The following is a 26,248-nucleotide window of genomic DNA, read 5'->3' on the forward strand; positions in this document are numbered from 1 at the left end:
TGAGGCATGGGACTGAGGCTCAGGAGAGCTCTGTTCGATTCCTGTCTCTGCTATAGACTCCCTTTATGACCCTGGGCAAGTCACTTGACCTCTCTGTGCCTCAGTGTCCCATCTGTACCATGGGGATCATAGGAAGGGTGTTGTCTGGGTAGATCCATTTATACTTGTGAGGCTCAGACACTACAGTGATGGGGGCTGTATAAGACATAGGAGAGGCGGATAATAAAATAGGTCTTGACCCACAGCAGGACTGTTCCCTGCAATACACCATCTAGCTCACAGGCTCTCAGCCTGGGGGTCGTGACTATTCGGTCCTTCCCAAATGGCTAATCTCAGTGGAAAGAGATTGAAACCCACAGATCCTGCAGTCTCGCTTGGAAAGCCCAGAGTGGCCGGGATGCCACAATCTTCTCTTGGGAGAATATTCTGCTGGCCTAGGAAATCTTTGCTCTCAGGAGATCTAAAGGGCAGCTGAGCAGACTCCCAAGTGGGGGAAGACGCCATTCGAAGGTTGAACGTGACCAATGGGAGTTATCCTAAGGAGGGAGTCCCACGTCCAGCAGGAGAAAACCCCAGTTACTCTCTCTCACCTTGCCTCTTATTCTCACACTTGCAGGGAAATCACAGGAGCTGCTATTGGGAGGTTTTCACTTGCAACGCAGAGGGGGCACATGCATGTATACTGTATAAATATTTACACAATGCATTCAGATTTGTTATCCTACATTAATCATGGCCGGGAGCCACCACTGCAACCCCCGAGTCATTAATCACCCATTAGAACCTCACCCAACACACTGGAGACAACAGATGATTTGCAGTCTGGGGTGGGGAAATCGGATCCAACTTTCTGCCAGAAGAGGCACCTCCAGACAGGGTGGAAGAGAGCACGATGCAATGGTTCCATGTCGCCATCGTGGGACCTGATTGCCTTCTTAGACTCAGGGCAGGTCTACGCTACCGCTTGAGTCGATCTAACTTACATTGCTCAGGGGTGTGAAAAAGACACACCTCCCCCAAGCGACGTAAGTTACAGTGATCTAAGTGCTGTCCACACCGGTGCTATATTGCCGGGAGATGCTGTCTCATGGAGGCGGAGTAATCACACCGACGGGCGAGCGCTCTCCCGTCAGCACAGAGCGTGTTCACCAGTCGCGGTGCAGCTGCATCGGTGCTGGAGCGCTTCAAGTGTAGACCTGCCCTCAGGCTCTACTTGCCCTGATCAAATTCACCAGGGAGCCCTCTGCTCAAACCCCTCTAGGGCTCGAGGTTAATACAGCCACTCAGTGCACAGAGTGCTCACGAGGAGAGAAATCAGATCCTTTGTGCCAAAGCTTTTCCAGCTAGTAGCGACCCCTGTCAGGCCTGAGCGGTTACCTCATAACTCAGCCACATGGAGACAGCCACATTCTGAGGCGTAACTCATCTGAGCGCATTTGGCCTCACTGACAGCTCACACTGGCTGGGCACAAGGAAGGGGCCGGTCCCCACTGTTAAAGCTGTTGGCAGTGAGACTTCTCCAGCTGCAGACTTACCCTCTGCTCCCCGTTGTCCGTCCCCCCACCAACCACTGCCACGCGCACTTCACCGATCTGCTGCAATAAAGAGCCTGTGTGCAATGAAAGCTGCCCAGCTTCCCCAGGGATGCTTTCTGGTTACCTCCCTTCCTTTCTGAAGCTGGGATCAAGGCTGTCACCGGCCCCATCTCCCTGCATCCTTCCTCTCATTGCCTTTCCACCCTGGTCTCTGCCCTGCTGCCCATCCCTATCGCTTACTCTTCTGGGAAGGGAAGCCCTCGCTAGTCCAAACCTTCCACCTTCCTGGGATTCCGCACCCCCTTATTCCTATGAGACTGTATTTCCAACAGGGCAGCCACCGCCGCAGGCCCTCCAACAATAGGTGAAGATGAAAAGGCTTCCACAGAGCCAAAGACAACGCTGTAGCTTAGAACTAGCATCTACTCCACCACAGGGAACCCTTAGGACACAGGGGTCTTAGACACAAATGGAAGGGAAGGAGGGTCAGATTCTGTTTTCAGTCATACTGGTGTAACTCCAGGGTAATTCCCCTGATTTAAATGTAGTTACTCCTGATTTACACGAACGTAGCTGAGTTTGGGATCTGGCCCAAAGTTCCTTACAGTTCTACGGGAGAAAGGGGGAAGGTCATTTCCTCCCAAGTAGAGCCAGGCATTTTATTGTGGAAATATACCCCCCTCCTCGCCTCACTCTGCCCCCAAGGGCGCATGCACCCAACAATACACGGGCACCACTTTTAAAATTAAAAACGTCTGCAAATAAAAACAAGATGGAAAAACCTGCAAAAGCCCACAAAAGCGTAAAGTTCATCCCTCCCCGAGTCATATTTCCCAGCTCTCAGGAACAGAGCCGAGACTTCCACACAGGATCACACAGAGAACTCCACGACCACATTTCCTAAAGGAGACTAGGGGCTCAGAGAGCTCGCCATGGAACGGGAGCGGCTCCAACCCCTCAGGTATACAGAGCCAGGAACCCGTGGCTCAGGCTGCGGTGAAGGGATCCCAAGTTAAAGGCTAATGGTCGCTGCAGGACACGCAGAGTCCCCCTAACCTTTTCCTTCCGCTTCAACGCTCTTGCTGCTGCCCACACTGATCCGCAGACCTGACAGGCTGCCCCTGGGGAGACACAGGACGCCGGAGTCTTATGCAAAGGCCAGAGATGCCCCTTAGTACAGACAAGGGCGTCTTGTGCCCCTGCAAACCGCCACTGGCACGGGTTTCAAACACTCTCTCAGCCGGTACCACAGAGTTGGGGACCTGCGTGGTGCCTGCTACGAGGGAGAAGGGGAGGATTCACAAGGCTGCAGCTAAAACACTTTTCACTCAAAGAGCCATTCAGTGCAGGAGGAAGCGCTGGAATTACCATAACTCACCATTTGGCATCACGTCCAGCTGCAATTAGACTTTCAAAGGAATATTCAACTCTATGTAACCTTTTTCATCGCATTGAAAGGGATGCTAAGAATAGCAAGACTCAGCACTTAGGCATGGCTGCCATCTTCACAGCACTTTTCAGACACTAACCGATTGTGCCTTGCAGAAGTAGGGAAGCATCAATTTACAGATGAGGAAACTGAGGCATGGACACAAAGGTCTGGCTTTTCAGAAGTGCTGAGCACTTGGGGTTCCATTGGCCTTCAGCAGCCCCCATGTGTGCTTGAAAGTGCTGGAAATGACTGGCCCAAAAGGTGCACAGGGTGTTCACGTCACAGGCACTCAGATCTCTTTACTCCAAGTCTGATGCTTCAAAGCACAAGATCACCTTCCTCCTCCTTCTGAGCGCAAGTCACGGACCGTGGGCGCTATTCAGAGAACAAAAGACCTTTGGCCAAAATTTACAAACCCAGGAGGCTAAACTGAGGCTCCCCGATCCACATTTAAACACCTAAGTAAAAGCAGCCTGATTTTCAGAGGCGCTGAGCAACACCAGTTTCCACTGACTTCAGTCAGATTTGTGGGTACTCATCACTTCCGGAAAGGAGGCCACTTATGCATAGGAACCTACATCTGGATTTAGGAGCCTAATTTTAGGTACCAGGGCTGGAAAGTTTTGGTATAAGTGACTTGTGGACAGTCACTGAGGGAATCGGAGTCAGAACGGGAATTAGAACACAGACAGGCATCCGGGAGCAATCCTCAGATGCTCTACTTAACAGCTCTCGAGGTAAGACGCTTCTTTACCCGTGCTGATAATAAAATCACATTAGCTTTGAAATTTCTAAATATTTAATTTAATTTACTCTGCTTCATTTTCACTCAATGGAGACAATGAGATCTTCTAGTTCTCAAACTTCAGCAACCCAGGGACCCCCATTTTGATTTAAAAATTTTCACAGACCCCAAAACCCCATACACAGCCCTAGGCCCTGCCCCCACTCCATCCGTTCCCCCAAGGCCCCACCTCTTCCCACCCCCGCTCAACCCCTGCCTCTTTCCACCCCCACCCCCCCTGAGTGCGCCCCGTCCCGTGCAGGAAGCGCTAGGAGGGAGGGGGAAGAGTTGGTCATCAGGGCCCGCAGACCCCCCCGGGAGTACCCCTGCGGGTGGGGTACAAAATGTTGGATTCACTGGCAAAAAAAGAAAAAAATGACAAGAAAGGGGGGGGAACCAAAAATGTGGTATTTTGAACATCTTCACTTTTTGAAAACCACACTGAAAATTTCCCACAAAATATCGAACTGGACTCTGCTGCTTCCTTTCAAAAATTTCTCACAAAAAAAAAATAACGTTTTCCCATGAAGATGCAACCCTGTTTTTCTGCAGGGAAAAAAATGTCAGTTGAAAAATTTTGACAAGCTCTAGGCATGACACTGCTGTTTGCGTTTCCAGCACTTTGAAAGGCAGGAGGGTTTCAATTATTAGACCATCTGAGCAGAATGTTTTCAACATCCCATTGATGTTTCTGTTCATATTTGCTTTTGTAAAATCCCCTCTCTCAAATGTAGGACATAACCTATGTGATGCTTCCCCTTGATGAAAGAAAGTCCTTTTAGTCTCAGCTCTCAAATCCAGGCTCAGACTTAGGTTTTTTTCTAGCATTCTGGGTGAAGGAAGTTCCTGTGTGACATATCCTTTCCTGACACAGCTAGCACTTGACATTTGACATTTGTTCTGTTTATACAGCACAAGGGGGTCCTGGACCATGAGTAGGGCTCATAATTAGGAGCATGAGGAAGGATTTCAACATGTTGGGGTTGAAATGGCTGGAGTCATTTGTTCTTGTGTGGAGTCACTGCTAGCTACTTCAACCTAAATGATTAGAAGTGGGCACTAATTGGGAACCCAGCTGGAGACCCTATGGGTCTGATTTACAATGGGGCTGAGCCATTAGACCTCCCGATGAATTCAAAAATCCATCCAAAAATGGAGGCACCAAGAATTAGTGACTGCACATGAGGAGAGAGACTGCACAGCGCCGTTCCCAGAGGAGCTCTGCCTAGCAGCCCCACACTCGTCTGCGCAGCTCCATCATCAGGCACAGCCAGACTTATCAGCCTCATGAGGATGAATTCAGGTGCTGGGTAAACCAGCTGACACAAACTTTCACTATGTGACCGTTCCCAGCCGGGTCTAGACAATTAGAACACAGCGACTCATCTGAACGCCGGCTCAGCCCATGCTGGAAGACAATTCACTCTTCACTTAGGCCACGTCTACACTATGGCTGCTGTAGCTGTGCCGCTGCAGCCACCATCGTGTAGATGCTTCCTCTAGCGACAGAAAGGGTTCTTCCGTTGCCATAGGTAATCCACCTCTCCAAGCAGTGGTAGTTAGGTGCACCGAGACACATCTACACCGGGGGTTAGACTGGCACAGCCACAACACACAGGGAGTGCCAGAGCGATGTTGACCTAACTTTTAAGCAACAAAGAGTCCAGTGGCACTTTATAGACTAACAGATGTATTGGAGCATGAGCTTTCGTGGGTGAATACCCACTTCGTCAGATGCATGAGTATTCACCCACGAAAGCTTATGCTCCACTACATGTGTTCGTCTATAAGGTGCCACAGGACTCTTTGTTACTTTTTACAGATCCCGACTAACACGGCTACCCCTCTGATACTTAACTTTTAAGTGTAGATCAGGCCTTATTTTGATTGCAAAGAAAACACGGGCACCGCCTATACCACTCTCTGGGCACAGAAGTTAAAAATCCAATGCAAAAAAACCACACCAGCACATTCTCCTCCCATCCACTGTCACTGGAACATCTGAGACCAGATCAAAACCCCCAACCACCCTGCAAATTCCTGAGAGACAGACCCCCACCCGCAGCCCTCCTCAAACGCCTGCTGAACACGGGCAGACTTTGCAGCTTACCAACAGGTTGAGACACACAGGCTATTTTGGACCCACATGTGCAGAGTGAATCCCATGGGCCCTCTGGGTAGCGCTAGTGCCTACGTTGATCTTGACCAAGGACTAAATTATAAACACTTGTCACTACCAGGCCCACAGTGGGATGGGTCCAAGACTGGTGCCACACTAAGGAGGTGCGGGGGGGAAGAAGCATTTGGGTACCTGAGAGTGAGGATACAATTTCTTCTTCACTGTCTCTCTCTCTTCTTTCATGTGGCCAGGTGCTAGTGGACAGCCAGCAACAGCAGCAAAGGGTTCTGGGAAGTGGCAACCACAGCACATGCCTAGGGCACAGTCTGCCCCAAATGGAATTTTGTGCGTCACTCAGGAGGAGAACGGGGCAGTGGAGAAGCAGAAGGAAAAGCTGAGAGGAAGTTATTTGGGTTACTCCCTAGCCATGGGGACAGCCCCCATTTTCGAGCACCCTCGGGGCTTCTGCACCCACCAAAGGTCAGGAGTGGCCGCTGGTCAGAAACAAAAACAAACACCAAGGACAGGGGGTTCCTGGAGCAAACAGCCTCAAAGCACTAAGGCAAAAATAAATACAGTGAGAAATTTGGGGTGGGGGTGGGGAAGGCCTCCTGTGCTCACACACCTCTTGAGCCACAGCCCACAACTTGTCTCTTCCAACTCCTAATCATGCTGACAGCTCCAACCTCTGTCAGCTGTGAGCTCCCTCACTGCAATGAGCTGGCACCTGGGTGTTCCCCCAGCTCCCTGGCACAGCTGCCACTCTCTCTCCGTTCCCCTGACCATTTCTACTCTCCCCCCCATCACTTTCACTCTGACTGTCCTCTCCTACCCCATCTTGTTTTTTATCCTGTGGGAATTCCCCTCTCCCTCCCAGCCCCACCGACTCCCCAGCAGGGAGTCTACAGAGTGAGCTCATGACTAGGGGTTGTTGTCTGGACCCATCCCCCTCTGCACTGCCGACTGAGAAATGATCATCTAGTGATTTGGGTGCTAACTTGGGAGATCTGGGCTCAATTCCCTCCTTCATCACAGACTTTGGACATGTCACTTAGGGCCAAATTTCTAGAGGTCTTTAGGCACCCAAAGGTACAGATAGGTGCCAAGTGGGCTTTCCAAAGGGAGTTAGGCACCTAGGCATTTATCTTCACCTTTAGGCACCTAAATACATTTTAAAATCTAGCCTTACGTCTCTGTGCCTCAATTCCTTACCTGCACAGTAAGGACAATAGCTTCTAGGTCTGTCACAAGGAAAACTACATTAGAAATTGCCAGGCACTCAGATACTCCATTAATGGGAGCCCTGTAAATACCTAAGCTACCTAGCAAGCTAGAGTGTCTGCTGGCTCTTCATACAGGAGCAGGAAGGTAAGACAGGATGCTGTGCCATAGGACCACACTGGCAGATCCAAGGATGTGTGGCATTCCTAAGAAACAGGAGCGCAAGGATCAGTGACCTGGTTAGCAAAGGAAATGCAGACTACTGTAGGCAAAATCAAAACCAGCATTGCCCTCTCTTACGACTGCAAAGATAGGAAAAGTGTAAACACCGAGGCCAGAATTTTCAGAAGGGCTCAGCGTCCCCACTTAGTGCTGGATTTTCAAGAAAGCCCAGCTTCCATCTGGGCACCTAAATAACTGGCGATGGGGGAAGGTCCCAGAGCTCAGGCTGCAGCCCGAGGCCAAACGTCTACACAGCAATTTTTAGCCCCGCAGCCCGAGCCCCATGAGACCGACTCAGCTGACCCAGGCCCACCATGGGACTTTTATCCCTGTGTAGATGGACCCTAAGTGACTTGTCCAAGGGGATGCAGAAAGTCTGTGGAACAGCAAGAACTGAATCCAGATCTCCAGCGCCCCAGGCTAATACCCTAACCAGTGGTCTCTCGCTTCCGCCCTATTTGTACTGCAGTGGTGCTAGACATTCCAAGGTTCCACTGTACATACACATCATAATACCTAGCTCTTATGTGGCCACTTTTCATTGTCACATCTCAAAGCGCTTTTCAAAAGAGGTCACTATTATTATCCCTATTTTACAGATGGGAAAACCGAGTCACAAAGAGATGTTACTTGCCCAAGGTCACCCAGCAGGCTAGTAGCAGAGCCAAGAACAGAGCACAGGTCTCCTGAATCCCAGTCCAGTGCTTCATCCACTAGGCCACATTATCCGTGCTACCAGCTTTATTTTTTTTTAATTTTTAAAAAAAAACCTGGCTATGGGTCCTTTCTCCTCCTCCTTTTTTGTGTTAAGACCAAAAAAAAAAAAAGCACCAATAAGTTTTTATCTCTAGGCTAAAAGCCCAAATCAATTTGCAAAGCCAGGGTGGTGGCAAAAACAACTCCAATACAAACAAAAATGCTGTAATTTTCGTCTCTCTATAAGAGCTTCAGATTTTTCTTTTAAATTAAATATATATACTATATAAAAATACAGTTAACAGCCTTTCCGTGTGTGTGTGTGCATGCACACTTGTGTGTGTAGTTGTTGGCAGGCTCATTAAGTTTCCACTCAGCCTTAATGCCAAATTTAAGCTTTATAACTTCAGGAGCCCTTTTCACCAGGGTATTAAGAACCACCTCAGACACTGCGGTGCAGTTTATTAATCATTTGTTTGGCGCACAGCACAGCCAGAGAGCAGAGGGACTCGGGAGGGCAATTTGTATTGCACTTAAAAGGTCTGGTCACAGGACAACGCGCTGCTTCATCTGGAAGACGATGAAACGGCCTGAACACATGGCCCCTTCCTCCAGAAACAGGCCTCACGAGCTCAGAATGTACTCTGGAGGCATCTCTAAAGAAGCTGTCTGGCTGAGTCTCTTTGTACTGGAATGGTTTATCAGGAGGCCTCAGAATTCACCGCTTCCCCAGACAACTCTCTACAGAGCCTTGTTTTTTGGGAGAGGGCAATAGGGTTGTCATCCCTCCAGGATTGTCCTGGAGTCTCCAGGAATCAAAGATTATGTCACATGATGAAACCTCCAGGAATGTGTCCAAACAAAACTGGCAACCTTAGAGGCCACAGTGGGTTACAAAGTTAAGAGAGAAGGGAAGAGACACCCACAGGCAATGGACATGTGCAGTCAAAGATTCAGAGTTCAAATCTCAAGCACTACCCCCAGGGCTTTCCAGTGTTAGCCAGGCGACTCAAGTAGACCCGGGGGGGCCAGACTGTCACGTGACCAGCACCCAACATTCTGAACTCTTCTGAAAATCTGGTGGATGGAGCAGGGATTTATGTGCACTTCCAACAGATGACAACAAGCCAGTGGCCTTCGCGACGGCCTTCCTTGCCCGTGGCTCAAAGCACTACTCAGGCTTTCATGCCCCCTCTCCCTTCCCACCCTGATGGGATATTATCCCCATTTCACAGATAGGGGAACTCGAAGCATGTGGAGGCAAAGAGTGATTTGCCTACAGCTGAACAGCAAGTCAGGGCAGAACCCAGGTGTCCTGACTCCTAGTCCTGTGCTCTACCCACAAGACTGTCCTGCCACACCAATCAGAAGGGGCTGAACCGCTTTGAAAGTACCCTTGTTGCTAGGCTGAGATTCCCAAAGCCATCCAGTTTGGACACCCAGTTCCCATTAAAATTAAAGGGCCATGAAAATCTCAGACACAATCTCTAAGGGCAAAATCCTTGGTTGTGCTACTGGGGGAAGGGAGTGAGAGCGCAGAGATGCTCTGGGCCTGACCGCCCTTTCCCTTTCCCTGGCATAAATCAGGAGTCACTCCATAGGGTATGTCTACACAGCAGCTGGCCGAGTGCTTCCTAGTGTGGGCAGACAGACACGCTAGCTCTGCACAAGCTAGTGCATTAAAAAGAGGAGAGCAGCCATGGCAGCACGGGCTAGACACCCAGAGATGGACCCTGGGGATCAGGTGGGCCTGCCCACCCATGCCACTGCGACCATATTGATTGTCTTTCTACCCACACTGGGACACACCCGCCAAGCTACTGTGTAGATGTACCCACTGAAGTCACCAGCGGAGAACAGGAGTAACAGTCTTGTTGTGAGCACTATTTTATGCAGTAGGAGGGCAGAATTCCTAACACCTGCACTTGGGCAAAACCAGGCCTTTTGCTGACTAGCATGTATGCTGCCATGTGCTCCTCTCCTCCCTGGCTGCTCTCCACCACCACCTGGCCTCTGCCACAGAAGGAAGGATGAATTCACCGTGGTCAGCCAATCTCAGGGCAGCAGCAGCAGCTTTCTCATCACACCTAAGGCTCCAAAGGAGCCATTCCACAGCATGTGACTCTCATCCCCACATCTTAGCACCTCACAATCAATAAGGGATTGTCTTCTCACGGAGCCCCAGGAGGGGTTATCCCCCATTTTACAGTCAGCAAAGGGAGATCAAGTGACTTGCTCAAGGACGCACCAGCAGGATTTGAACCCAGGTCTCCTGCAGCCTCGTCCAGGGTCCTATCCACTAGCCATGTTTCCTACTCAATAACACCCTCCCTTATGTAAAGAAGAGAGACTATTCAACGATGACGTTGGGGCAGCAAAGCTCCTGTATGCCATGTTTATGGTACATGGCTACTTCTTTTGTGTGCAGGTTCCTATGAGGGGAACTGTGACAATGAATGGGCAAATTCCGCTCTCAGTTACGGAGTGGTTTTGACAGCATTATGGCTTGATAATTCCACGTAACAGAGCTGAATTTGGCCACAAGGCAACAATTTTACAGACTGATCTCAAGTGGGCCATCAGTTGACACCCGTAATACCCATGTGAGGGCCAATCCTGGGCTCCCTTACTCAATGGTTGGGGTAAGAGTCAGTGCTGGGCCTTTCATCAGGTTTTTCCACCATTACACCTTGCTGACTCTTCTGTATTATTGCTGACGAGCTCTCATGGCTTTTTATAATCAGCCTGTGGCTCCGTGGTTCCCCGTGCCATCCCGGTCCCACAGTTCGTGCTGTGCAATCTCGAACGCCTCACTACAAGCTGGTCTTTCTTTTGTAAATTTCTTTGCGGTTTTCGTGCTTGTCTCCCCCCTAAGGTTTGTTTCTTTAAGATGTTACAACACCCCCAAGCTATTTTTTAAATAATTTGCTCTGCTCTGGAGAGGATGGCAAACGTTAATCATTGTTTGGGTCCTCTCCTTCATACCAATTTCACACCAGCACGCAGGAGATCAGACTCAGTCCCTGTGGGCTGATCTGCATTGGAAAAGCTGTGCCGATTTAAACCCACTTCTACTTCCAATTCAGTCTATACCAGGAGGGTTTTGCACCAGTTTAACAGACCGATTTTAAATCCATTTAGATGCAACTATTCTAAAGTGCACCAGCCCTTAATTCTTTAAGAAAATAGGAGTGTTTGTTACTATGGGTTTTTTGTTTTGGTTTTTGTTCCCCCCCAGTTTGGATAGTGGATTTTTTAAACTAATCAAACTTCCTTTTAAAAAATTTTATGTTTAGAAACTGATGATCACATGATCTCCAGAAGGGAAAAGGGCCTTAACTAAAAGTCAGTCTGGATGGCGCACTGGGGCTAGTTTCACATTGTGAGACAGAGCAAACCTTCTTTACCATCACAAGCTTTTCCGAACACCCCTCTAGAGACTTATAATTTCGAAAGTGAAGGGTAAAGTTATTCATGCATATTTTTTCCTAAATAGATTACTCCAGTGTGACTTTCTGCTCAGAAAAATAAATAAATAAAAATCCTCTACCGTTTGGAGACAGCAATGCACCTCAGCACAGGAAGATTCAAGGTGTCTGGATATTTATACTCCAGTCGTCAGTTAAAAAAAATTAAAAAAAAGTCGTCTTCCCTCCCTCTTACCCCGCCTTTTTATTAAATCTAAGTACAGGCATGTTAGATGCCCTCAATCAAAGATCTCCTTTGAACTGCTGCATGTTGAAATGTTTACAGTTTTATATTTCATATTTTAGTGTGGCGGCAGGGGGAGCGTGATTATAATACTCTGACTTTTCCAGGGCATAAGCAGGGGGAGGAGGAAAGAGGAGGAGTGGGGGGAAAAGGTTACACTGAGATGGGAGGGGAGCGTCTTTTCTCTGCAATCATATAAATTATATTCTTGAAAATTCCCCATGCTGTGGGCCCTGCAGGTGCACTCCCATTAAAAGAGAACCCAACCCATTACTCCAGAAACCCATCTGCAATCAGCATCTTCGTAATAACACTGGAGATTAATGCCTCTGGGTAGATAGCGAAGATTCTTGATGGGAGGCTGAAAGATCTTTTCCTTCTAGTGCAAACTGGAGCCAGGAAAGTATTATGTCTTTATAGATATTTAAGAAAGCAGGCTAATTAATGCTTTTACTTGTAGAATAATAATTATTTAGGCTATGCATTCTGTCTCTATTTAATACACATGTGCATGCACGCGTCCACGTACGCACACACACGAGATTTTAAATCTCATTTTGCTTTACTGCATTTGCACAGGGTCTGTATTAGACTTTGCACTATCTAGTGTTTGCAACCCTGGTATTAAGAACGAAGTAGCAGAATCCTTTGAGAGATGCTATATTCACCCCTCGCCCGCCTTATTTTCTTTCTGAATTTTTCCCATCAAAGGGCAAATGCAATTTTGCATTGCTTCTGAAAATGGGGAGGCTGCAGCTCAATGACTTAAGGGAGGATCTCAAGGAGAAGCATGATTACCTAGGACCATAGGAACTGCCAGACTGGATCAGACAATGGGTCCACATCTGGCTCAGAATTCCGTCTCAGAGAGGCTGGCACCAGCTGCTTCAGAGGAAGGTGCAAGACACCCTGCAGGAGGCAGTGATGGGATGACACTTGATTACCTGTTCTGTTCATTCCCTCTGGGGCACCTGGCACTGGCCACTGTCAGAAGACAGGATACTGGGCTAGATGGACCTTTGGTCTGACCCAGTAGGGCCATTCTTATGTTCTCTTGACCCCCAGTAGTTAGAGGTTGGCTTGCACTTGTGGCTTATTTACAAGAGTGAAGCCCTGCAGTAGAGCAGGTGGCTTCCATGTCACGCTCTTATGGATCGTAAAATGCTATAACAGGTAGACAAAGGAATAAACAAGAATGGGTGAATTTATCAACTCTTCCGTACAAAAGGAGACTTGACATATAGCTCTGGCTTCCAAAGTATCCTGAAATATACTCTTTGACCAGTTTATCCAGGGGTTTATGGGAAGAATGCAGACCTCACTAGCAACTTGGTACATATAATTCTTGACTTGCCAGCATCTTCTTTTGTCTATCTGTTAATTAAACCCAGATTATTTGGTTTTCTATTAATTCCTCTGCCTTTCCCTGCCTAAACAGACCTGACAAGTTCCCCAGAGGGCCAAAGCTCTTCCAGACACTGGCTCCACTTAAGTGAGGTCTGGAGGATGATTGTACTAAATTTGTTCCTTTCTTTCAGACTAAACTTCCAACGGATAATTCAAAGTTATGAATAAGTCAGCAAGCCCTACAAATGCTGAGATTGTTTATTAAAATGAAGGCAAACCCATAATATGGAGATGAACTGCCTCCAGCTTTCAAGACAGTTGCCTGGGTGGTAGAAAGATAAAAGCTTCAAAGTTAGTAGATTTTTAAAGAGCCCTTTAAAAAAAAAAAGGGGGAAATATTTTATACAAGGCCACATCCTCAGCTGGTGTAAAACAACATAGCTTCATAGATTTACACCAGCCACGGATCTGGCCCATCGTTTTTCAAAACCTCCCAGTAAAATGTGCCTTGACCACCCTAATTTTTACATGTCAGTTTCCCAGAGACCTACAGTGACTTGTTCATTCTGAAAGCCAATGGATACTGGATTCCCAATGAGGATACATTTTTCTCTGTGATATGCAATTTATACTCCATGCTTTCCAAGTTCAACTTTTTTCCTGTCTCTCCCTCTCTCCATACCATTTAGTTCAAGACCTCGGGTCTTTCCAGCGATATAGAAGGATCTAATCCTCAAGTTCAAACTTTTTCACAGCTACTCTTCACTCACAATTCACTGGAAACACCCTCACTGAGAACAGCCACTATTGTACACTACAGAATGAATTGATTAGAAGAGTTGCCTGCTAATCTACAGTTGCAAGAATAATTCAATTTATCAGCTCATTGGATCAGAAAGGTTCTTTTAATTAAAATGGGGAGAGGGTAGATCATCAACTGAGGTAAATCTCCGGATTTACCTCAGTGGAGAATCTAGCCCAATGGTTTGTCTCTCCCCACCCCTCCTCCTTCTTCCCCTGAAGGGATCTGTCAAGTCTCTGCAGGATGGAATTTTACTTTGCTATTTTAATGCAATTCTGGGCCAGGCTTAAATGGAACTGGAAACCAAAAGGCCTTAATAAATAAATATTATGATAAGAAATGAAAGCAATGTATACACCAAAGATAATTTGAGGCGGGATAAAAACCGAAACATTCCTTTCTGAGCCTAAATCATAAAGCTTTACATTAAGCTGGACTTTCTCTTTCCAAACCCTGGAAAATATCTGCTTGCGTTTGCCCAGACAGTCCTCCCATAAAGTCTTTTATTGTTTTAAAAACACTTTAAAAGAGATAAGACAATAGCCTTGAAATTCCTTCTAACCTTGCAGGGGATGGGGATGAGGATGAGGGGGAGAATACCCATGGCTGAAATATGATTATCATTAATGTTCTTTAGAAACGTCCCCTACTGACCCCCGTATTTCTCCTACTCACTATTTAATCTCAGCATATCCATAGGTGCTTAGATACTAGTATAAAAAAAAAAGCCATGACAGATTTATACAGATGATCTATACGTACAGAAAGAGAGAAAAGTGTGTGTGTTTGAGTGTATAGAAAAAACAGAGATTGATACCGATAGCGGTGCTATAGAAAAAAAGAAGATATAGCTAGCCAGACGACACATATCTGTGTGTGTGTGTATGCGCGCACGCGTGTGTATGTTTGTGTAAAAGTCTAAGCAAAATATAGAGGTGCTATAAAAAAAACTTAAAATACAGATAGACCACGCATAAAGCTAAATGCGTGTATATAGAAAAAGTCAAGGTAAATATAGAAGTGGTGATATAGAAAAACCTGTAGCAGATAAAGGCAGAGTGTATTTACACACATACAGTGCTTTGGCTATATATCTACACACACAGAGAGCTTTGGTTTTGGAATTAAAAACCCAAAGAAAAGGTACAAGTCACCTGCATATATATATGCACTATACATCATCCAAAGCACTATACATCATCTATCTTAAGTTTGTCTCTGGCATCCATCACCAAAGGAGTAGCTAAATGTTTCCAAGGTTAAATAAACTTGAATATACACAAAAATAAATATTAATATGCACTTTACACCTTCCATCATTACCAGCATCAACTCTTTTTTGTCTCTCTCAGCATCACTTATTAACTCTAAAATCATTAGCTAATTAGTCTTCCCAACTCACATGGGAGTAGGAATTCTTCTTCCCATTTTACAGATAGAGACACTGAAGAAAACTGCTCCCTTCTTCCTCTTTCTGATTCTAGGGCTAAAAAACAAAACAAAGCCACAAACCAACAACAAAAACTTTTCCCACCCAATATTCCCCCTTTCGCCTCTCAAAAGAAAGTCTAAACCAAGCTCTAAGATATGAACACCGCATTCATTAAAGGGCTAAAAACTAAAGGGAGAGCAGGATAATTCTGTGATCAACCTTGCAAACAACTCCACAATTTATTGTTGATGGTGCTCAATTCTCAGACGGCAGACGGAATAAAAAACCAAAGGAAAGGTACAAGTCGCCTGCATGCAGACAGAACAGTAAACCTTAGAGCAGGGAAGATTCTTCTTACCTTGGCTAGCTTTATTTGCCAACGTGTTTCCAGAGTGGAGGAGAAAGAAGAGAATGCAAAATCCAGCAATCTGCAAAGCCCCCATTGCAGTCTGTGTGTGTGTGAAGGATGGTGGGTGGGGGGGAATTTTCTGATGCTTTTCAACAACAGCCTAAACATGCAAGAAAGAAAAAAAAAGGGGGGGGAGGATAAGGAGCTCTCTTCTGGCTGTGAGAGAGACTGGGGGAGGGAAGGGAACTGAACTGATGGAAAACGCTGCTCTGGGTTCAGCTTGAGGCTTTTGATTCTAAAGAGAAGCGAGTGAGAGAAGGAGACCCAGGGCAGTTTGAAGAAAGTGGACTTGATCGCTCTCCCGGCTGCTGCCTCTGATTTTTTTTTTTTTTAAATAATCCCAGCCAATTCCAGTTTTGCAAGAGAGCAGCAGCAGCAGCAGCAGAAATGAAAGGGGGAAACAAGGAGCCTTGGTCTAGAGCTGGGGACCTGAGAAAGGGGAGTGGAAAGGAGAGATCCATCCAAGCAACGCCCTTTCTTCCTTTCTTTCTATTTGGCTTTGGCTACTCCTTCTTTGATTCCACCCCCCCATCCCCAGGCTCTGCTCTGCCTGCAGGAATTTACAGTCTGCCACTGGGGGAGCAGGGCCAGTAGCCATGGAGACAGCTTCCCTGGGAGCAAGGAGGTCAGGCAAGAGACCATGTGCAATCAATGGATCAATGCAAGACTCCCATGCAACCTCCAGACCCAACAAGCACTGTGCAATCCCCCCCCCCCCCACACACACATATCCCTTTTTGCCATGTTCAGAAGGAATGGGGGGGGGGTTGGGCAGGTGTATGGGGTTGGGGGGGGGAGGGATAGAATGTTCAGAAAAGGGAATTAAAGAAACCAGTTTACAGATCCCATGATTCGCAGCACACCTCTTTGGTGCCTGGTCTCAAGACAAGAGAGCATGTTATGCACCCTCACTCTGTGGATCAATGGAAACTCCCGATCAAAGAATATGCTCTCTTCTTTCTGCTGTGTGGGTGTAAGGGAGGGGCAGGCAGGGAGAGGGAGAATTGGAAATAGCAAAAGAATCGGTCGGTAAATGATCTAGAATCTTTGCTGCATTTCAGCAGCTTCCCCCTTCTCCTCAGTTCCAGTCCCCGCCACTTCGTGTACGAATATACGATGGGTGGCGGGGACTCTGCCTTACCCTGGTGAGATCCATCCCCTTCGCTGGATACTGCGTGACCATCTTAGCCCAAGGGTCTCTTTCTCCCTGAATCATTCAAGATACCTCTGAAGAGCCAATTTTCTGGGAGGAAGTGTGGGCTAACGATTAGCACCGGGGAGTAGGAGCCAGGACTAGTCTGATCTCCAGGAAAGCGTGGTTAGAGCAAGAAAAACCCTGGGTTCTGTTCCCAGTTTTGGGAGGCAGTGTTACCTAGTGCTTAGAGCAGGGAGGCAGGAATCCAGGGTCCTAGTCCCTCTCTCTGTCAGGCACAGACTCCACTGCGTGAATGTAGGCAAATCAGCTCAACCGCTCTTTGCCTCAGTTTCTCCATCAGTAAAATAGGGGTTATCGTAAATCCCGCACAGAAATGGTCGTGGAATGATAATTCCTGTTTGTAGCTCCCCAGATGAAAGGTGCTTTTGAAGCTCTTAGCACTGACATTCTGCACCCAAGGCAATGTGTTTTCAATGACAGTCAGCGGGGAGGACTTTCCTTTAAGGGCTTTATCCCGACACACATCTCTGCAAATCACTCATCTCAAGCACTCCCACTGCCACCCATTTAGTAACGGCTGTTTGCATGACAGTCAGGTCTACAGACTCCATATGAGATCAGGGCCCCAGCGACTTGGGCACTGTACACATGTGGTAAGAGACCGTCCCTACCCCAAAGTATAAATAGACATGACACACAAAGGGTGGGACGGGGGGGAAAAGAGGCAAGAAACTGAGAGGAAGAAACTTCCCCAGGGTCGCTCAGCAAATTGGTAGCAGAGCAAGGGATAGAACCCCAGTGCTGCCAACTCCGGCAGTTCTAGTCCAAGTCCCGTGATATTTAGTGTCTTTCTTAAACCTCAGTTCCTGGAGACAAATGATGTGGGGAGAATTTCATTTTTCTTGTCTTTGAAGTAAGTTTCTAGCCCTCTTGGTTGCAGAGAAAACCCTGAGACATCACCCCAAAGCTCTCAAACCAGTAGCTAAATACAAAGAGCCCCACTTCATTATTTTGTGAAACCACAGATTTTTAAGCCAGTCTAACGATTTTTGAATGCTTGCAGCTGTCAAGCCTAACACCTAGATCAGGTCCTAAATCCCAGTATAGTGCTCTTGCTGCTAGACCACACTGCTAGAAGCAGCTACCCTTTCTCCCCACTCAGGGAACAGTGATGCAGGACATGAGCAAACTTGCAATTGTTTTTGCCATCCTTGACGAAGAAATGAAAGAGACTCAGCAACGCACTCGTGTGATCCTGAGGAATTGGATGGGACCAGCCAGGCGTGTAGCCGTCTGGCAGGAGGGAGAGATGGAGTGTGAGACGCAGTGAAAGGAGGGGCAGCTTGCCTGAACCTAGCGGGAAATGGACAGCATCAGTTTTGGGGGACAGCTCAGTCAGTGTGTGAGGGTGGAGAAGCTTTGTGGCACGTTTTATGAGCAAAACTCTTTTGAAATTAGATCAGTTGTGCAAAACAGTGCTGGCTGGCTAAACAAATATCCCAGCATTCCAGACCAATAAAAGGAAAGACATCTTTCACACAAGCACGATTCGCCTCAAGATACCACCGCGGCCAAAAGCTTAGTAATAATAGCTAGTTCTTAGTGCTTTTCATCTGGAGATCTCAAAACACTTTACAAAGGAGCTCAGCATCATCATCCACATTTTACAGCTAATGAGGCGCAGAGAGAGGAAGTGACTTGCCCAAGATCACCCAGCAAACCCGTGGAAGATCCGGGAATCTGTCTAGTCCCCTATCCATTCGGAATCAAAACTGAATGTTATCCACTGAGATGGCTAACAAAGCTAACCAAAGTTAAAACAATAAATTCTAAAAATAAATAAAGGGGTTTGGGAGGGATCTAAGCCCTCATGCTTCAGGGCATAAGCCAACCGGTATCTATTGAGGGTCAGGAAGAAATTTACCCCAAAAGCAGGTTATCCTATCACTGCTTCCTTTAGGGTTTCTTACTCCTTCCTTGGAAGCAGCTGGTGGTGGCCGCTGTTGGAACCAGGATCTTGACTAGATGGACTCCTTGTATGATCCAGTATGGCAATTCTCTGTTCCCTGGCACTGGCGATCAGGGATTTAACCTAGGGCAGGGAGTGACAGAGGAACCACTATACCCTATATGGGGATTCTGGACCTGTCCTGCAAGGTAGGTACAGAACAACCTCAACCCCCATGCAAGAGCAGGGGCCCTGGCTGCCGAATCAGGGCACTAATGATCAGAGTGTTTGTAGCAGAAAGGTTGTTTTGGATATTGTGGATGGGGCAAGATGGCAGCACGTGTATAAATTGCTAGCAATATCCTTGACTGCACAATGGATCTTTGAAAAGCCACCTGCCACTGGGACCCCCTCCTTTCCCCTCCCTAACCACAATCAAGACCCTCTCTGGAGAATCACTGTGCTCATGAGTAACTGTAACCTCTCCTCTCTATCCCCAGATTCTCAGCACCACTGACATGGAAACAGGGACATACGCATACGAAGTGGAGATGTCCCTTCAATAAATCCAGAAATCAACCCCTTCCAATGAGAGAGAGGGGAGCAAGAGCTGAAAGACACTCACAGGAACGAGAAAGAAAATGAGGGAAGATGGATGAATAAAGCTCCTTTCCATTAGCAGCACTGACATCCTGGTTACTACACTCACCCTTCCCAGCCTAATACCAACATTTAGTTCAGCTGTGCTCAACACACAGTTCAAAGGTACAAGTTCTCACTGGCTCGATGGCTGCAAATGAACCCAAGACATTTGCCTTTCCAGTACCCCTCTGTCATCCCTTACTGGTCAGCGAGCACCAGTGGGGCAGCCAACAGCCTTTGTATTTAGACTAAGGACTTGTATAAATAGGGCAGTTTGCACTAGTGCAAACCACTAATATAGACAGTGCAAAACAGGAGTTGCACCCATGTGATTTACCCCGGTAATTTACGGGACTATGTTGCATGGGCACAGTGCTTCTGCACCAGGGCCAAGGGTAGCTACCCTAATGCAGAAACAACACAAAAATGGCTCCAGGCAAGGCAGAAGAAGGGTCGAGTTGCATCATTCCCAATCCACCCTAGCAGAGGCCATGTTTACAACAGCTGTAACAAATCTGTGGTTACTGAGCAACTTCACAGTTGTCACTGTGCCGCCCACCATGGCCACTTGGAATTTCACAGCAACAGCGGGGACAGAACTCTGCTCCAAAAACCTAGGCCCCCACAGTATGAGCTGAAAGCAAAGCACCTTGAATACCAACCTATCCGTATCGGACCCATGACACACAGAGGAGCAGTGCACATACACACTACTGAGTATTATTGATCTGGATAAGAACAACTTTGCTGGGAACATCCTCTGGCTTTTTTGTCAGCCCCTTCCCAAGCCTTTAAGAGTTACTCTTCTCGGTATCATTTTAAACTAGTTGCTTTTGTTCTAATTTTATTTTTCTGCTAACACATCTCGAGTGTTTAACAAGCTCCAACACCTGTCTTGTGTGGTTAGACTGTAAGTTCTTGGGACTGGGGCTGTCTTTGAGCAGGGACTAGCGCAATGGGACTCTAATCTCCTTTTGGGTCACTGCACTGCCCGTACAAATGCTCTGCCCAGTACACTCCTAAACCTGCATTCAGCTACTGACATCACACCCCCTGCAAGGATGCAATGGCATAAACTTTCCCTACAGACGTGGGTTTGTCGTGTAAACATCAGACTTTCTTACAAGTCGCTGTCCCCACACTCCTGAGTCCAAATGGAAATTCTTCTCACTCATACCAGTGCTTCTTCACTGACGTCAGCAAGCCCCGGCTGACACTGTAACCCAGAGCAGAACCTGTCCTTCTCCAACCAGATGATCTTTTTAGCGCCATAACTAGAGGAAAACTAAACACTATTTAAAAACAAAAAACAAAAACAAAAAAAAACCTGTCTTCTAAATCTGGAGACAGACTTCAAGGCACTAGAGACAAGACCTTTAACTATGTTGATTTATACACTGAGGTTATAAATTACAGGTTTACGCACTAGTGTAAACACCCATAAACCAGCCTTAAATACACAGCATCACATGTAATCAAAATGCCAAAACACCATAGGGCCTCGTGCACAACACTGGATGAAAAGCTAAGTATTAGCAACATGTTCAGGACTGAATTTAGGTTTGACAGTGCTATTGGCATGGCCAGCTGCTGGGCCAAGCTCATAGTTTTCTAGATTCGAAAGCCACAAAGGACCACCATGATCATCTCCTTTGACCTCCTGCATAAAACACAGGCCAGAAAACTGCCCCAAAATAATTCCTCATTCCCAATGAAGCTAATGGAATTCCACTGGAGATGAATTTGAACCTCTGATCCAGATCTTCAGCTGACATAGATTGTTGGAGCTTCGCTGATTTCCCCCCGTGGAGGGGTCTATGTCCCAGGGCAGAGTTCTCAGTGGGAATGGGACGGATGAGTCATACACAATTCCCAAAGGAGCCTCTAACTATGGAGGTGTAAAATCGGGCACTGTGTTTGGAGGCCTGTGTGAAATGAGCTGGTCTCAGTCCAGTTCTTGACTGGTGGGTGGCCACACCACAAAATTCACACCACAATTAGCCCCACCCTTTTTGGTGCACTCAGCACAGACGACACCAACCCAATGGGCCATGGAGACTGAACTCTTCTTGCCTCAGGGATGAGCCTTGGCCAGGCAGCACTGGGAGGAGGAAAGGGGAAAGGTCGCATGGCTGCAGCCAGTGCCATCCCTGACCTGTGCTCCCATGATGCCGACGGCGCCATTTTCAACAAGAGTGAGTTTGTTTTCCTTGCACTCCCAGAACAAGCCCTGTGCGCACAAGCTGCCCGAAGTGCACGTAAGGATTGGCCTTTGTGGGTGACTGAGAACATGGCCGTGCAAAAGTGCATGGCCAAAAACCAGGGTGGCATTACTTTGGGGATACATAATGAGGGGCTGAGTGGAGGCTACTTTGCAAACTTGGCTACTTTGCAAACTTGTCTCGATGTGGTCCAATTGTCCATTGCTGCTTATGACTGCCCCATAGCACGAGTCTCTCTGAAGCCTCTTTTCACCCAAAAAGCTATTGAGTAGGATGCCTGGGTAGTGGGCCTAGCTTCCCTCTCTGCACGTACGTATGGCCTGAAAAGGCAGCAAACCCATCCCTATGGGTGCTCACGTGTCATCCCGGCAAATCACTGCAGTATTGGAGCATCTCACAGAGAAGGAGACACGGGGTGTCCATGACGGAGCCAAGAACTGAACACAAATCTCCTGAGTAGCAATCTACTGCCTTAGCCACAAGACCATCCTTTCCACCCAGGGCAGTTCCACTGGACCAGGAAATAGCGGCAAGCGACAGTGATCCCAGATAGGGCCTATCCTCTGTAGGAGCTCCATCCACAGTACCATATAAGGAGACTTCATGATGGTTGATCAAAGACATTGCAGAGGGTAAGAAAACTCCCACCAGCCTGAGTAGGAGATCACAATATTTGCAGTCTGAGGAGCATTCAGTCTCCCTAGCCGCCATGGCACATTTCATTCACTACAGTTTCACATAGGGGCAGAAGATTTGGTCCATTGTGCTCCAACGAAGAAGAGCCAGTAACAAATTGTCAGCCATGCTGAAACGGTTACATGGGGAATAATGGAAGTTTAGGGCACCCTGCCAGAGTCTGTCATCAGGAAAAACAGGCAAAGATAACAATAGGCCTTTTTTTTTTTAATTTGAAGCACAATTTTTAAAAAAAGGAAGAATCTGCATTTAGAAAACAACAGACACATCCACAGATCAAAGCGTTCACTTCCCTCTCATTCTGGGTTTTAAGAGGTTTCTGCAGCTACAGGGTGTTTACACAGGGATAGCGACACATGCATTGTGCTGCCCCAGTGCTGTCTCCCACTCCTTCATCTACTTCATCTGGCTGAACATTCCCTAGGAGATGGCGTGAGGTCATTTTTTTTTTTAAGACCTAGTGTTGTTTTCCTCATGCAACAATCCCTCAGAGGAAGAGAGAATTCATTTCCCATTAGCAGACACACATTTTCACTTGGAACCTTCCCATGCAGATTTTAACTGGAGAACTCAGAGCACAAAGAATGGTGGGGGATAAGGATCAGCGATAGCCAGGTGGTTATGGAGCTCCTGAAAAGATGCCCAACTCTGGGGGTTCAGACAAGGGCCATCGGCTGCAGCAAAGCCAAGGGGAAGGTGCATGGGGCTGGGAGTCAGGAAACCACAAACTGCAGACTCGCATCTTCAGGTGACAATAATTTTCTGCCCTCCACAATTTATATAAGGCAGATGGACTAGCTGTAGGGATTGTTAAGGGGCTATATATTTCACTGGACTAGGGCTGCATGGACAGTGCCAAAAAATTAAGGCAGTTGGATACTACTGTGATGGGTATAGCATAAACAGGATACAACACATTCTCTATTTGCCTCTGCACCAGGAGGCTGGTCCATCAACTCCACAGGCAGAGTCTGCTTCTGATCATGAGTTCTCAGACAGTTGGGCATTTCGGACAAGATATGAATTCTGGATCCATATATGTTCCATAAGAAAGACCATATTGGGTCAGATCAATGGTCCATTGAGACCGGTATCCTGTCTATAACTGTGGGCAGTGCCAGATAATTCAAAGGGAATGAAGAGAACAGGACAGTTTCAAGTGCTCCATCCCCTGTCATCCAGTCCCAGCTTCTGGCAGATGGAGGTTTAGGGACACCCGGAGCATCGGGTTGTGTCCTTGACCATCTTAGCTAATAGCCATTGATGACCATAACCTCCATGAACTTATCTAATTATTTTTTGAACCCAGTTATAATTTTGGCCATCACAACATCCCCTGGCAATGAGTTCCATAGGTTGACTGCGCGTTGTGTGAAGAAGTACTTCTCTGTTTGTTTTAAACTTCCGCCTATTAATTTCATTGTGTGTGTGTGTTATATGAAGGGGTAAATAACACTTCCCTATTCACTTTCTTCACACCATTCCTGATTTTATAGACTTCTATCATATTCCTTCTCAGTTGTCTCATTTCTAAACTGAGCAGTTCCAGTCTTTTTAATCTACTCTCATTTGGGAGCTGTTCCATACTCCTAATCATTTTTGCTGCCTTTCTCTGTACTTTTTCCCATTCTAATGTATCTTCTTTGAGCTGGGGCGACCAGGTATACAAGGTGTGGGTGTACCATGAATTTATACAGTGGCATTATGAAATTTTCTGTCATATTATCTATCCCTTTCCTAATAGTTCTTAACATCGTTAGCTTTTTTACTGCCGCTACACATTGAGAAGTTATTTTCAGAGAACTATCCACGATGACTCCAAGATCTCTTTCTTAAGTGGTAACAGCTAATTCAAACCCCTCCACTTTGTATGTATTGTAGGGATTATGTTTTCCAGTGTGCATTACTTTGCATTTATCAACACTGAATTTCATCTGCCATTTTGCTGCCCAGTCACCTAGTTTTGTTAGATCACTTTGTACCTTTTTGCCACCAGCTTTGGTCTTAACTATCTTAATAACTTTGTACAGTCTGCAAATTTTGCCACCCTAATGTTCACCCCCCTTTTCCAGATGAACAGGACTCCACTACGCTAGATGCTGTACAAACACATCCCTATACAATGGTTTGTGAAATAACGGCATTTATATAATGGCTCTCCGGACCTACCCATGAGATCTGAGAGAGACAGAGGAAGGGTGATCTAATAGTTAAACTACAACACTGGGAGTCAGGACACCTGGGTTCTATTCTGGGTTCCCATTACAACTTGCTGGGTAACTTTGAACAAGCCACTGCACCTCTCCACACCTCGTTTGCCCATCTGTAGAATGAGGATAATAAGATTTCCTGGCCTCCCTGAAGGTTGAGAGTCTCAATTTATTAATATTTGTAAAGTGCTTTGAGACCCTGAACTGAAGGGTATTCATTTAAGAAAAGAGTGGAGAAGAGTTTCCTAGATACCACAGTGCTGGGTGTGGTATAAAAACAGAACAGAGTTCAGTGTTTAAAACGTATACAAAAGGCAGACAAGGTGGGTGAGGTAAAACCTTTTATAGCTAATACCCTGGGACCAACACGGCTACAACAACACTGCAAACTATAAAAGAAAGTTCTGTATTCACAATAACACGCAAATGGCACAGGCTCGAACAACTGACACACCCGATTGGGAATTCTCTAGTAGATCTTGAATTTGCCAAAACCTTTAATTTTTTTTGACACTTTTGGGGAGGAGGAGAAAATAAATCCACATTATATAATTTGCCCTTCTAGGACACCTTTGGTCTCAAAGCACTTTACCAATGTTCATGAAGCCTCCCGGCTAACCACCTGGGAGGGAGGTCAGTGTGGTTATTCCCATTTTACAGATGGCGAAAGTGACACAGCGAGACCATTGCCCATGGTACACAGTGAGTTGATGGCAGAGCCAGAATAAAATCCAGGCATCCTGATTACCAGCTAATCATGCTCTTATCCTGGAATATGAGTCCCTTTCTCCTGGTTAGCTCATACCGCTTTCAAAACAACATAAAGTAAGCCAGAAAAAGGCCATTTTTATTTTGGATGACGAGTACTCACATGCAAGCCCCAAACCACAAAAACCTCTGGATCACAGTGTAACAAGCCCTGGAGCCCTTTATCTCCCGTGCTCAGCAGGCACCTATACGTTCAATTTATGGAGCACAGTGATATGAGGGGAAAGAAAGTGCTTTGGATATTATGGAAACAGATAGATTACATCTAGAAAACAACGTTAAAAGGTGTCTCTAACAAGCCATTTGAATACTGAAGTCAAAGGGTGTCTTTCCATTCACTTCATAGATCCAAGGCCAGAAGGGATCACTGTGGTCATCTGATCTGACCTGCTGTATAACACAGGCCAGTGAACTTCCCCAAAGTAGTCCAACAATGGGCTTTGGATCAATCTGTATATTACTAAGGTCCTGATTCAGTACTGCACTGAAGTTTATGCTTAGCTGAAATCTATCCCTGTTCAGCACAACATTTAAGCTGGTGCTTAACTTTAAGCATGTACTTAAATTCCAGTTAAGTCATATTATGAATATACTTAAGTGCTTTTCTGAGATCAGGGCTAAAAGCATGTTCTGGCTTAAGTTTTCAGTCAATATCATCAATGATGACCTTCACAAATAAATTATAAACTAACAATATTTACTTCTGGTCCATAAATCTAAATATGGACCAAAAACAATCACTATTTGCTTAATGTTTATACTGAGGACAGAACTATTCCTGTCTGCTAAATGCTCAGATTAGAATTACTTTTAAGATGCTCGGATACACAAACCACGGGAAAGCCAGGGGTTAACACGGGCACCGATGACACAGCTTTAACTCTAGAATCCAGATG

General features: G+C 46.5%; 1 protein-coding gene across 1 annotated transcript in view; it reads right to left on the reverse strand.

Moving 5' to 3' along the window:
* The window catches only part of SCUBE3 (signal peptide, CUB domain and EGF like domain containing 3), a 103,295-nt gene extending 87,537 nt beyond the window's left edge, over window positions 1–15,758 (reverse strand). Inside the window, exon 1 of the mRNA XM_045016189.1 lies at window positions 15,660–15,758. Within this exon, the coding sequence (XP_044872124.1) occupies window positions 15,660–15,744 (85 nt within the window). The 5' untranslated portion in view covers window positions 15,745–15,758. The remainder of the gene's footprint in view (window positions 1–15,659) is intronic.
* Between the last annotated feature and the right edge of the window lie 10,490 nt (window positions 15,759–26,248).

Source organism: Mauremys mutica, chromosome 4, assembly GCF_020497125.1.
Source record: "Mauremys mutica isolate MM-2020 ecotype Southern chromosome 4, ASM2049712v1, whole genome shotgun sequence".
NCBI lineage: Eukaryota > Metazoa > Chordata > Testudines > Geoemydidae > Mauremys > Mauremys mutica.